Raw genomic sequence first — 14,420 nt, forward strand, 5'->3', positions numbered from 1 at the left:
TATTTGCCTTGTTTGCTTGCTATATGCTGCAGAAAAATGGCTTTATGTAATGATATCAGCCTTACAGTGCAACTAAATACAACATTTTTTTGGATAGAGTGTGGAGGGGTTATAACTACTGTTATGTTTTTATTGTTGTTTGTGTTCTCCTTTACACTGTCTCTTTGTTCTGGTGACCATCTTCAGCAGAATGGAAATATCGGAGAATTTAATGACAATCCTAAATAATAATAATAATAATCCCTGCACCATCTTCCCATCCTGTTGTAATTTAGGCCCAGCCTACAAAGTACATTTACACTAACTTTAAAGAGATTTCCTTTCACTTTTTGGTTAGTCAATAAGACATGAAGTGAAGGGACCCCTCCCTGGCTTTACTGGCTAAGCTGAAGAATACCAAGTGAACATATTGCAGCTCACCAATCCCTGGATGTAGTAGCAGCATTAGTTTTTCTTTTTTACCTGTTGATGTTACTTGGCATGCAGTATTCTTTCTGCCTTAAATATTTCTTCTGTAAACTACTAATTCTAGAGGGGAGTGACTGTGGCCACCTGGGGAAGGAAATATCTTAATTACAGCATTGTTAGATGACAGTTAAAAAAAAAAAGTTAAAAAAGCCTGAAAATTATTTAAGTTGCCTCATCCACAGACTTGTTTGATGCATTATATGCATTTTGTTTTAAATCAATTTTATTCAATGATGTAGAGGTAATGTCAGAGTGGAGGCCTAACAGAAAGTGATTTGGCTGTATGACCATGACCATCAAGAGGAAAATATTATTGAGGTTATCTTGGTTGAAAAATAGATGCAAACTAGTTCTTGAATATGAAATTGGTCAGCCAAAAGGGGTCTATAGAAGTGTGGAGTGCTGTATAATATTTCAAATTCTATTTTCAAGACTGGACAATTAATTTCATTTTGGATAGGCATGCCTCATCCATGAAAAGTATTTCAGCAGTGGAACCTTGTTGCTCCTTCTTGCCAATAAATACCACTTTTGGTAATGGGATAAAAAGCTGGTTTTGTTCAGCTGGATAGTATTTAGACCTAAAATGATTTTTTTTTTCAAGAAATCCACACTTAAAGCAGGAGTAAACCCAAAAATAAAAAAATCACACTTACCTTCAGTCCTGCAGAGCAGTCTATTGTCAGGAGGTTTTTTCCATCGGGTCCCATGGCATCTCACTATCCATCTTTAGGCTGGCACAGGGGGAGCACAAGGCGCCTCCATCTTCTCCTTTCTTCTTCCCTGCACTGGCGCGAGATTGGGTAACATTGATTGGGAAAAAACTTTTTCCCTATTGATGAAAGGGCTCATTCTGCGCATGCTCCAAGGGCTCTGCGCTCTCATTCATTGTTGATCACCTAGGTGATTGAGAATTAAGGGGCTGATGAAAAAATGATGTTGCACTTAAAAAAAAACACTATCAAACAGAATTTTTACTTTGAATAAAAAGGGTTGTCTACCCTTTTATGTAAAGTGAAAATTCTGAGTTTAGGTACGCTTTAAGCCTCATCCCTTTATTGTACAGTGCTGTGTAATATGTTGGTGCTATATAAATACTGTTTATTAATAATAATAATAATAATAATAATAATAATAATAATACACATGCTAGATTCCCATCACTGGAAATAACAAACCATAGTCTGGATGGAAATCTAGAGTTCATGAGGATTAAGTGTAGATGTGGAAATCTAGTGTCTACACAGCAGTCCATTGACATCATAATTGATCCACAATGCTGAATCAGTAACCACTGACAGGTAACTTCTGTTTATTCTAATTATTCCACTGTTGCTGGGATGATCACTAACGATTGTTGCCAGCGACAATTACTGAGTGTGTGGTCAGGCCTTTAGAACCCCTCATGTAAAAACAGTCTGAAAGGCATGAAGTGGTTCTGTGGTAGCACGTTTTCTTTAAATATCTGTAAAATGTTATGATTATTGTATGGCAACGACTTTACATGCTTTGTGCTTGGCCCGACCATAGTGGTTCTAAGGGCCTTGAAAATCTAAATATGTAAGACATATTAAAATAACTAAACAGGATCATTTCCACAAATATTTATTAGGTTACGCAGCCCACCCCGTAAGAACTTGGATGGTAAAGCCATACATTGTGTTTTTCCCTGCCAATATCAACAAAGCAAGCTGTATCTTAAATAAGATCAAGAAAAATCATCACATGTAATATTATTATTATAATATTATTCATTTTTCCAGAAACAACAAGCTCACAAAGTTTTAGAAGATATTCACATATGTGTTTGTCTATACGACAGTAAATCCAGCCTGGGTAGAAGATGTCATTAGAAGCAGTAGTATGTACGTGAAGTAATGCAGCTGGATTTTATATTGCCTTTCATTACTAGTAATATAATTTGTTCATACATGTGTGAGATAATGTTGGATAACATACCGGTACCTGGTTACATGGTAACTTTGACACTTAACAATGTTCGGGAACAATGTGTGGTGTGTGATATGTAGGCTCTGTGTTGTTTGTGTGATCTGTGCTATGCAATGGGGTTGAAGGAATCTCGACCGTTGAAAGGGATATTTGGCATAGCTTAGAGAATAATTTCAGTTCTGCTAACCACTTAATAATCTTTTTTTTTTACATTTTTTTCCTTGCATCTGTACTATGTGTGTGCTCTGTGTGATGCATTGACTGTCTGTATGTGTGTATATGTGCTGTGCATTTTCTGCACACTCTGGGTTGTGTGCACATTTTGGCTGTGTGAGTATTGTGTGTCCATACCCTATTTACTTCATTCGACTCCATGCATATAAAGTGATGTCACTTTTTTCTTAGAGACTCATATACACCTGAATGAAGCCATTAGCATGCATTGTCCTTTGTTGTGTTTATATTTGACTCCATTTAAACTAATTTGTTTGGTAAACTGTATCTCATTACGCCTAAAATGCAGGACTCTTTAAAACACACTGCAGGCAATGTACTGGTATATATATATATATATATATATATATATATATATATATATATATAGTAATGTATAGCCTTTTTATAAAAATCACTAAAATGATTGCTTTTCATTTCACTATTTCTGTTTAGTATAGTTCATTACATTTCACGGCATTATATGTCAACATTAGGTTTACAAATGGCAAAATAAAGACAGTAAAAGCTATATTATCATACTTCTCCTCATTAGAAGTAATTGTGTTTGCCAGGTTTATTGTGGCTTAAAAGATGCACAGGAAAATCTTTATTGATAGCTAAAATCTTCCTACAAAGCAAGCTAAATATGCCAAATTGTTCAGAATATAGCTTTACAGACAATATCCACGTTTGTATGTTCTCCCTGTATTTGAATGGGTTCCTAATACATTCCAAAAACATACTAGTAGGGTTAATTGGCTTCCACCCAAATTGGTCCTTGACATTGGACTATGGAAGGGACATACAACTATAGTAAGGACGTTAGACTATCGTAGGGGGGTTAGTCTATGGTTTGGATATTAGACTTTGCTATGGACATTAGACTATGGAAGGAACATTAAACCATGGAAGGGACATTAGACTATATTAGGGACATTAGAGTATGGTAAGGCCATTAAACTATATTGGGGCATTGGACTATAGAAGGGACATTAGACTATGGAAAGGGAATTAGACCATATTAGTTGCATTAGACAATGGCGGGGACATAAACCTATATTGGAGCATTTGACTGTGGAAGGCACATTAGACTATGGTATGGGCATTAGACTACAATAGGAACAATTGACTATGTTAAGGGTATTGGACTATATTTGGGGTTATTAGACTATGGAAGGGATATTAGATTGTAAACTCCTCTGATGGACAGTGTCATACCTATAGACTCAGTAATTTTTTGTAATATGTAAAGCGCTGTGTAATATATTGGTGCTATATAAACACTCAATATTAATGTAATTGATAATTGATATGAATGATAAAAATAAAATTGAATTTTTTCCATAGAAAAGTAGAAAACCTGTATGTTTTATCGCTCAGATACTGATTTGTTGAACTGTGATATGAATTACTCCTGTTTTTTCATGTTCCCGCATGTGTCAGGAATGTAGGTGGCTCTGGCCCACATCTCCCAGATGTGGAAGAAAAGGTATGGGAGGCATGTGTGGGCAGACACCCTTCCTTCTTTATAATAGATCAGCTGTTTCTCATTGTGCCCCAAACTCCCTAAATCTGCATACTTGCACAGTTAAGGGATACAATTCAGCACCCTGTCTTTTTTTCCATCATCACAATGTGTGTTAAGGCTCTGCAGCACCATACACATTTCTAAGGTGTCCCACTGGGTCTGACTGACAGCAATGATCTTGCAGGGAGATGGATGGACATGAGTAGGTGGGCATGACAAAGACAGAAGACAGAATGAGCACAGTCCCCTGGTTTCCCCCGCTTAAGGCTTGTGTCCCAGCTGAAAGTGTGGGAGGGGGTCTAATAGGTCAATAATAGCACTTAGAACAGGAAACAGCTACACAACAATGCATTGCACAGATAAAATACAAGTACTGTGTGATATTGCCACCAAAGCATATTCTCCTTCCATACACATTTACCGATTAGGCAACTTTGGCAAACAATTATTTAGAGATTCTTCATTTTAACAGCAGCTATTACAGCTGCACTACAGACATGAAGGATTGCAGGCAGTTAAAGTACAAAAGGATCCGGGACTAATTGTTACAAATGACCCTCTAAATGAAATATTACATCTGATAAATGACTCACGGGCAGTTCTTGTTTATACAGAGGTCAAAATCTGGAAGCAGTAAACAGGGCAAATGTAGTCCACTAACGGCTTTTTGTATAATTAGCAATGATAATTTAACATAAAGATCTGGCAATCACTTGATGACAACCAATAACAAAATCATGTTTCAGCATTACATAAATGACAAACTACTTGTATATGTAGCAACACAAGCGACAATGTGATCAGAGGTTGCACAACTCTCTGTGTTTTGTTAAATCCCCTCACAATTTGGTTAGGCTACGTACACATGTGCAATGGTTCTCGTCCGATAATCAGCTCAGGGCCAATACCGAACAATAATCTTTCACGTGTACAGTGCTCATTGTCCATCGTTCCGAACAACTGTCTTGGTGGATCCACGGACGATGGACGACGAACGATCGTAATGCAATTGAAAGGGGAGAGCGCAAAGCAGAGTGCCGCTCCGTCGTTCTCCCCCTCCCCTCTCCGTAGAGCAGAACGGTGCTATATGTACAGCACTCGTTCATGCATCTTGCAGTCATTTGATCATAAAAGGTCCTTTCCAATGACAATTATTGCACGTGTGTATGTAGCCTTAGGCAGATTGGCTCCAACTGTAGGACTGGTATTCCACTTTATTAAAGATTGTTTGTAATCTTTTGCATCGACAGTGGAATGAATAAGCTTTGTGTGGTGCTGTCCTGTTCTATGGAGAAGGGAGGATTAGCAGGAGGTACCTGGCCACATCCTCCGCAATGAAAATTGTCAATTGTCATTTTGGGCACAAATTGTCTGGCTGTGCACAGCTAATGAAAGACCAAAAAACTCAAAATAGCAAATAATATTATTATTCTTTCCCACCTAAGTACGTGCCAGCATTCCATTACATATATAAATATATATGAATATGTATATATATAATATAAACACAATAAAAATTAAACAGAGGAAGTAGGAACCCCCCACAATGGCCCCATAGGACCCATAAAAACAACTAAAGATATTCAATCAAAAGAATCTATAAATGTATATATATATATATATATTGCTACTGCTCCTGTTGATGAATCTCTGCACATCGGTGTATTTTTATATACCAAGCACATGTTTAATCTTTATTTTTATTAGGTTGTGCAGACAATTAATTTTTAACAACTTAATTTGATTCTCGGATTCACTGTGTAATGAGAAAGCATTCACCCAGAACACCTGCTTTGTGTACCCCCTTTAATGTTTTACAACCCAAATGATGTTTAACAGCACAGTGTGCATACGGCTAACAAGTCACCCAGTGATCAGCACAGGCACCACCAAAAATAGCATTGGATTTACATGGAGAGGATGAGGTGAACTGCTTCTAAACAGTTTTAATATTTTATTTAAATCAAATATGCATAGTAGACTCAAATGATGTGTTTTAAATACTCTGCCTGATTCATATTTTATTACTGGTTAGCTGTACTTCCTCAATCAGGGAATACTGACCTAGCAATTCCGGATCAAATGGGCACATGGGTGGAATATGACCAGAAAACAGATATAATAGATAGCATCACCCTCACCTATGTCTCATTTCACTTCTAATTTCTGTAGATGAAAAGGAAGCAACATTTGCATGTGAGCCAAGTTTGCCAGCTGTTATGTTAAGCAACTGGCACAGCGTTAGCAGTAAAGTAAATCAATATGCTATCAGTGATACTAATGTCTTTTAATAATGTATCAGGGAGCAATAACTGAATCCAGGGATCAGATGATGTAAATTGCAATAATCAGAATTGTAGTTATTTCATTTCACATTTCTAAACCAACCTTAGGGTCAAAACACATTTTTGCAATTTGGTGCATTGCAGTAATGTGCAAATTAACATACGCATTACAGCATCACATATCAATGCATATCACGTGGCCTTTATTTTTATTGATGCCAAACGCACTTTGCAATTACAGTTTTATGCACATGCATTGCAACACCCCACAAAGCATGATAATGCACTACCATGGTCCGCATTGTGCTGGATCGCAAAAATTCTGCATGCCTGATTTTTGGCCCATTCACGTGTTAAACAACGTGCTTCTGGGCAGTACACAGGTACAGGGAGGTATGAATGGGACCTTAATAAATCTGGTAAGCAAAATAAAGAAATATCTATTACCTTATAGAGGATGAGGGGGGTGGCAGAAACTAGGATTGCTAAATGCTCAACAGCTTTCAACAGTGCTCTATTACATGCACTTGGATGTCTTACTAAAGGACACATATATAGCCAAGTGACATTTTGCCTCTGCAGTCATCAAACTAAATGCAGCAAAAATGTTATTAAATTTTTTTCTGCACGTTATTGGGTATTCAGCGTTGGCTTGGACTAATTAGCAGGGCCATAACAATGTATAATGGGTCCCATAGAAAAAAGGATTAAGGAGCCCACTGGTGTGGAAATCTCTAACTCAAAACCAATTCTTATATCATATAGAATAGTAATTATTAACTAATCGATCATGATGAGGCTTCAAAGCTGCATTTATCAGTATTTGGCACATGCTATTAATACAAAGCAGCTCCGCACCACCTTAACGTTCAGTTCCCATATTAGTTGCATGGTCTGTCTTGGCTATGGTCACTAAGCAAAGAACATTTTGTAAGCCAACCACACTGAATGAACCAAGGCAGTTATTAAATGTAAATTAGATATACAAACAGCACATCTGTTTAAATCCACATTTCTTATTATTATCCCTTTATAATAAAACAAAAGCCACATATGCCATATACTATAAAAAATGTACTTCCATCTTGGGAATCCTCGCTTTTCCACTGCCCATAATATCTGGTAAAATAAATGCATTTTCCATAGATTTAAAACAAAAGCATATTTAGTCCTCGTAGTTGTGAGCAGCTGAATCATCTCTACTAAAGAATTCAAGTGAATCATAGGTGGAGTTAACCAATAAATAGGTAATAAAAGAAGTTATTGCTTCCTGTCTTTGTCATTCTATACATTTTGTTAGTGATATACTTCCATCTATTTGTGTTTTTAATCCAGATATTTTAATGCTGCAAAAAATACTGTTTGTATCATGCAACTGGAAATCAATATTATGAGTCTCATAGCCATTATTTATATTTTTATGGCTTTTTTTGTGCTGTTAATTAGGCAATTCATAGTGTTTTGTTATGACTGTTCAAGAAGTACAAGAAATACCTGTTAGCTCTGCCTGAATCCCTGTAAGCTGATGACTTGCTGTGCAGTCTCCCCATGCTGCACTCTTATTGCATTGTTACTAGCTATTACTGCGTACTATGGGGAAGACGGGAGATGTTCTGGAGCTCTATTGTAGGGTGACAATGCTGCTACTCTATTAATACAATATATCGCTAAATTTACGCCTGCACGGAGAGCTGTGTGTCTTTCAAAGGGGAAGAAACTTCCCCCAGAGTGACTTCATGATGCCAGAACCTGCCCACTCTGCCATCACAGGGTGAGCCTGCAATGGGAGAGTGGGCGGGTTGTGTCCAAAAACAATGAGCCCCCCCAAGCAAGGTTCTTCTCCTAACTGAGCTGGTGGGTGCTCTGGCTATAGCTGCGGTCCACCTGTCAGATGGCCGTGCCCCACTAGTGGGCCGTGGATTGGGGGTTGGGGTCCTCTGCCCTAGGGCACAAGTAAGTGCCTTACTTGCAGAATCACCAGGTGAAAAGTGCCGACAAAAAGCAACCATATCTAAGAACAGTAAGCTGCAATGTATTTCATTTTTGTTCATGTGTTTGGATATGCTTCATAGCACAAAAGTGTTTTGACTCTAAGGTTATAATAACCTTACCATTGTGTAGACTGGTACTGGTCTGAATGAGATGGACCTTTGGTGATAAGTACCTTGACCATGGCACAGCCAAAGCTGATCATTGCATCCTATGTATGTTTCTGGATGGGCCTGATATACTAAATCTTGGGTAAAGTCAAGTACTGCACAGTAAACATACATCTCACTATGGGCCTGATTTATTAAAGTTCTGCAAGACTGGCTTATCATGGGGAAACCTAAGTGATCCAGCAAACCTGGGTGATCCCCTAAACTAAGATAGAAGTGTTCTCCTTATAACTATCATTATTTGATACATTGTGATCGTTGTAGTGAGCTCTTTGGCTTCCATGGCTGGAAATACCAATCATTATGGCATGTAGCACATTATAGCCCAATGAATGAAGCCCTATATACTGGTAGTGTTAATTGGATAGGACAACCAACAAAAAATCATGAGGCCATTCACAAAGGTCTCAGGTTTTCTCTTCTTGGAATACAATTTATTTTTGTGGCACATTTAGCACATTTGCGCACATTTTTTAAAAATCCAATTAGTTAAGTATTGCACATTTGTCATTGATTAATAATTAAAGGGTGGAGGGACACACTCCTGGCTTTGTGAGGGGTTTGTGCAAGGACTTCTAAAGCACTTTACATTGACTTGCACAGAATTAACAATACCCATGAATTTGCACAGCTAAAATCGGAGCAAACTCTACTCATATTGGCATTCAAAGCTTCCTTATGCAACATCTGAAGACCATAATGACTGTTGAGGTAATTTACTAAAGAACTAGTGAAATCTACAATTAGAAAAATGAAGATTTTATAATCCTGGTGCAAATTTTTCTCAAGTGGTAATTGTGGCTGCCATGCCATCTACGTTCCCCAAATACTCCCATAAATAGGTGGTCGCATGACACCCCAGGTCAAGAGTCGTCTCTCTTTTCTGCAGAGTGGGAAAGTCCATTTTCAGGTGTTTATATCTCTCGAGAGGCGAAGCTGTGACATTATCTTGAAGGGTAGCCGGACAATTAATTAAAAATTTGTCATATTTACTAATTGAATAAATGAAAAAAAAAACAGAAATAAGTATGAACACCAGCAGCACAAGGGTGCCAGAGAAAATGATGATTTTTCCACCAAAGACAATGCAGACTAGATTTACATGACTGTAAAAAATATTAACGGCCTCTAAAAATAAGAGTGATCACAATGCAAGCTTTGAAGGGTTCCTGCTCTTATTCTTTTTCCAGTAATGTAGCAGAATTTCAAATAGATGTCACACCAATTCCACAGCCCAGCACTCACAGCAATCGATTGCATTGATACTGTCTCTCATTAATGATTGTACAGCAGGAATGATTTTGTATTCAGTTTTCTTAATTTCAATTTCTTTGATTTTATCAATATATATATAAAAAATTAGATTAAATTTAAATTAAAGAATCCTTAAGACCCCCCAAATGATCAGTTTAGTTAGCTTTCAATTGATTTCAACACTGACAATTTGGTTTCTGATTGACTAAACATGTATCAGCATGTGTCAGACAACTAATTATTATACAGATCTATGAATTGTTTGCTTGCAATAGATCATATTTTTAATTGATATCATACGCGCTTCACTATTAGAGTCTAATCAATAATGAGACACTTGTTTGTGATTGCTGCTCCCTAGATTGATTACATATACATTTCTGAATCAGCTATACTATCTTTTTTTGAATACAATCATCTAAATACAAATCCATTTTATTAATTAATTTTAAATAAATGAACATATCCCTAATTTATTACACATTATTTATACAGTGCCATCATATTATGCAGCACTGTACAAAGTCCATAGTCGTGACACCAACTCTCCCTCAAAGGGGCTCACAATCTAATGTCCCTAACATAGCCATATGTCATCAAGGTCAATTTTTTTTGGGGGGGGGGGGGGGGGGGGAAAACAAAAAAAACCCATGGGGTTTTTTTTGGTGGTGGGGGGGGGGGGGGGGTGGAGAAGCCAAATAACCTCACTGCGTGTTTTTGGAATGTGGGAGGAAACCAGAGTACCCCGGGGGAAACCCACACAGACACGGGGAGAACTTGCAAACTCCATGCAGATAGTGTCCTGGTCAGGGTTTGAACCTGGGATCTAGTGCTGCAAAGGCTGGAGTGCTAACCTCTGAGTCACCGTGCTGCCCGAATACCCTTCATTTGATCGATTTGGTGACCTTCCCACCGATTTCAACACTGGCAACTCGACTAGCCACAACTGAATTTTATTCATTGTTTCTGACTGATTAAACGAATATCACCATGTATCAGACAACCAATTGGTAAATATATCTATGAAATAGTGATTTCAATAAATTGTTTTGCCTCTTAATGTGTTGAATTTTTAAATGATGCTTGTTTGCGATTGCTTCTATCTAAATTGTGTGTAAATCTCCCCTCCTATTGTGATTTTCTTCCCCCACCTAGATTGTAAGCTCTTCGGAGCAGGGTCCTCTTCTCCTGTGCCACTGTCTGTATTTGTCTGTCATTTGCAACCCCTATTTAATGTACAGCACTGCATGACTACATATCTTACAAGCTTTATAATAGTAACTCTGCACAACATGGAGGTTGTAAGTTAATTTCCAGCCTTTTATAATGAAGCACAGAAAGGAAAAAGTGTATTTATTTATTTTCTTTTGAATGTTTTATAATGAATGTTTTAAAATAAAACATTTCAGATCAACACATGACCATAAAGCAAGGTTCAGACCTGCAGAGGGATCGAGCAATCCTGCCAGCGGCTCGGTTAGTATCTGCAGATCTGACATCAGACGGCAATGGCTTACTTCCACCCCCATTCATTGTGTATGGGGCTACTGTGGGTAGAAGCTACATGTATTGTCTCCCCCATTGCGGCAGTTCACTGGCATGAGAAAGTTGTAACTGCGCTGCAACCTCCCCACCAGTCTGAACAAAGCCCATTGGGAGCTGATTGCTCAAAGTCACAAGTAGGATCTGAGGTCATGTGATCATTTGTATGCCATGACTGGTTCTCCTCATTTTTTAAATAAAGCCATATGCTGGAATTTACTGATCATAAGATAACCTGATCATCCTCAGTAAGGTCCCACAGCAATGCTTAGCATGCACCGGGATACATTAGTAGGTGGCCATCATTTGGCTGGCGGAACTCATCCCACGATTCCTACTACTTAGTAAATCAATCTCCTTCAGTGAATCTGATCCGCCATTCACTTTCCCTAGCTGTTTTTTATCGGAAAATCTCCTTACACTTACTGAGGATGAATCTGATATCTGATGATGAGATTTTCACATTTTCCCTTTTAGCCCTGGAAAAGCTCCTATTAATATTATTATTAAATAGGATTTATATAGAGCCAACATATTATGCAGCGCTGTAGATTAATTATAGTGAATGTGCATGGGCAGAAATATGGGAGTTGCTGTGTCACGTTTGTTTTTTAACATCCGCCCATACTGTCATACAGATCCTTGCTTCACTATCTTGGAAGAAAAATGAAAGATCAGCACATGGGTTCTCAGATTTTCACTGGCTGCATGCTTGTACTATGTCAGTTATTTGGCAATCTGTCCCAAGCATGCAAAGGCAGATCCGATATTTCTATACTCAAAGATCTTTTTTAATGTATCCCCCCTCCTATTGTGTGCTACTTCCTCCATCTCCTAGATTGTAAGCTTGTCGGGACAGGGTCCTCTCCTCCTCCTGTGTCACTGTCTGTATTTGTAACCCCTATTTAATGTACAGGGCTGCGTTATATGTTGGTGCTATACAAATCCTGTTTATTTATAATAATAATAAAATGTTACTGTCATTAAAAAAATAAAACTGCAGCTTTGATTTAGATATTAACTAAAGTTCCTTCAGGAACAGTTCTTGTGCAGTCACTTCCGGTATCAGGGTGACAACAATGTGTCTCTCTCTCTGCGTAGTCACCCCTTCTCACAGGTTACAATGACATTACACAGACATTGGCCATTGTTGTCACCATCAGTCTTGTCCTGAGATATGCCATGCAGATAATAAATGGCATGAAGGGGAGGCTGAAAGATGCAACAAATACATATTTGTATAGATACACACATCCAGAAACCCATGAGGGGCAGCCATGTGGCTCTGATAAGGGGGCCACTATACAGAAGGGACACATAGCAGTGCATTACAGATTATTATTATCATACTGTATATGGCGCCTACATATAATGCAGCTCTGTACATTAAATAGGGGTTACAAATGACAGACAGATACAGACATAGGAGGAGAGGACCCTTGCCAAAGGAGCTTGCAATTTATTATTAAACAGGATTTATATAGCGCCAACATATTACGCAGCGCTGTACAATAAATATGGGTTACAAACGACAGACAGATACAACCAATGACAAGAGAAAAAGAGGCCAAAGAAGCTTGCAATCTAAGAGATCTAATGAGGATTATATTCGTATTTTTTATCACCCTTGCAAAGTGCGAACAATCAATCAAGGTGAATGTAATAGGAAGGAAATGTGTCTAATATACCCCCCAGGGGGAATTGCGTCACCTCATTGTGCTCTGACTTGTAACACCCTCACCAGACAGGTAATGTGAGGTCAGTATATGTTAGAATTGATTGATAATTTAGCACTATATGGAATTAGAGCTGATATATCCGCACTCTGCCCTCCGGACCGCTCTCTTCCCCAGCCACTCTGCTACTGACCGGCCAGTCCAGGTAAACGGGGCGTGGCCACACAAACCCGCCCTCGCCTGTAAATGATTGGCTGTGTGAGTGTTGAGTGACGGGAAGGAGCAGGACGGGGGGGGAAGAAGGAGTAGTGAAGCCCCGCCCCCTTGGCAATGTCTTGCAGCCGCACTAAAACTTGAAGCATTTATTCCGCTGGGATATCTGAGGGAAGCGGAGCGGGCAGTGTGTGTGTGCAGTCATCATCTACACCTCGGGCAGCCACCATGGCTGGGATTGTACAGTGCCTCTTGTATTCCCTTCTCTTTGGGATGTGTTCGGCAGTAACAGGATCTAGGATTTACCCGGCCAGTGAAGGTAAGCCTGGGATTACAAGCAGCAATCGGATTCTATAGACGGGGTGTCTTGGAATGGTGACCCCACACTTTGTACACAGGATCGTACTGGATCTATGGAGATTTCCCGGACAGAAGATCACTTTGGATGGACAGCAAGTTGGAGTATGTCACGGGAGGATCGCTGTACGATCTCTATGGACGATCTAGATAGACGGGGCTAGTGTATGATTGTATGGATACCAACCGGACACGGGCTGCCCCGTCTGCTCCAACTACAAACTTTGTCCTATTATTCCTGGGCTTTGTGTTCTTCTCTTATAGTCTATGACATCCACATGTGTCCCCACTATAGACCTCTAACATTGCCGATCAGCGGTGTCACCGATGTGTGGACTGGGTGCCATCACCCATCTCACATTATGGTATTATATGTGCCCTGTACAACACCGACCCCGGAATATACCAAGATCACAAAACTCCCTGCTACCCCAATACTGGGGGCAAATCTTATATAGCATGTCCCGGGGAGATCTGCCATTTATTACACTGCCACCCCTATGATGCCAACCCTACACAATCCCTGCAATGCCACCCCTGTGTATCCCTGTGATAGTCCCTATTACATTCCTATCATAGTCCCTATACCACCCCTGTGATAGTCCCTATACCATTCCTGTAATATTCCCTATACCACCCCTGTGATAGTCCCTATACCATTCCTGTAATATTCCCTATACCACCCCTGTGATAGTCCCTATTCCACCCCCATCATGGTCCCTATACTATCCCTACAGCTTCATCTGCTGTGCCCCACAATGGGGCTGCTAGC

At 39.1% G+C, this 14,420-nt stretch overlaps 1 protein-coding gene across 1 annotated transcript in view; it reads left to right on the top strand.

Annotated features, from left to right (window-relative positions):
- Nucleotides 1–13,461: 13,461 nt before the first annotated feature.
- Nucleotides 13,462–14,420, top strand: part of EPHA4 (EPH receptor A4) — a gene marked incomplete at its 3' end in the record, with an annotated part of 51,316 nt that continues 50,357 nt past the window's right edge. Inside the window, 1 exon segment of the mRNA XM_072407870.1 lies at nucleotides 13,462–13,610. Within this exon segment, the coding sequence (XP_072263971.1) occupies nucleotides 13,520–13,610 (91 nt within the window). The 5' untranslated portion in view covers nucleotides 13,462–13,519.

The sequence above is a fragment of the Pyxicephalus adspersus genome, chromosome 4 (genome assembly GCF_032062135.1).
Source record: "Pyxicephalus adspersus chromosome 4, UCB_Pads_2.0, whole genome shotgun sequence".
Lineage (NCBI taxonomy): Eukaryota > Metazoa > Chordata > Amphibia > Anura > Pyxicephalidae > Pyxicephalus > Pyxicephalus adspersus.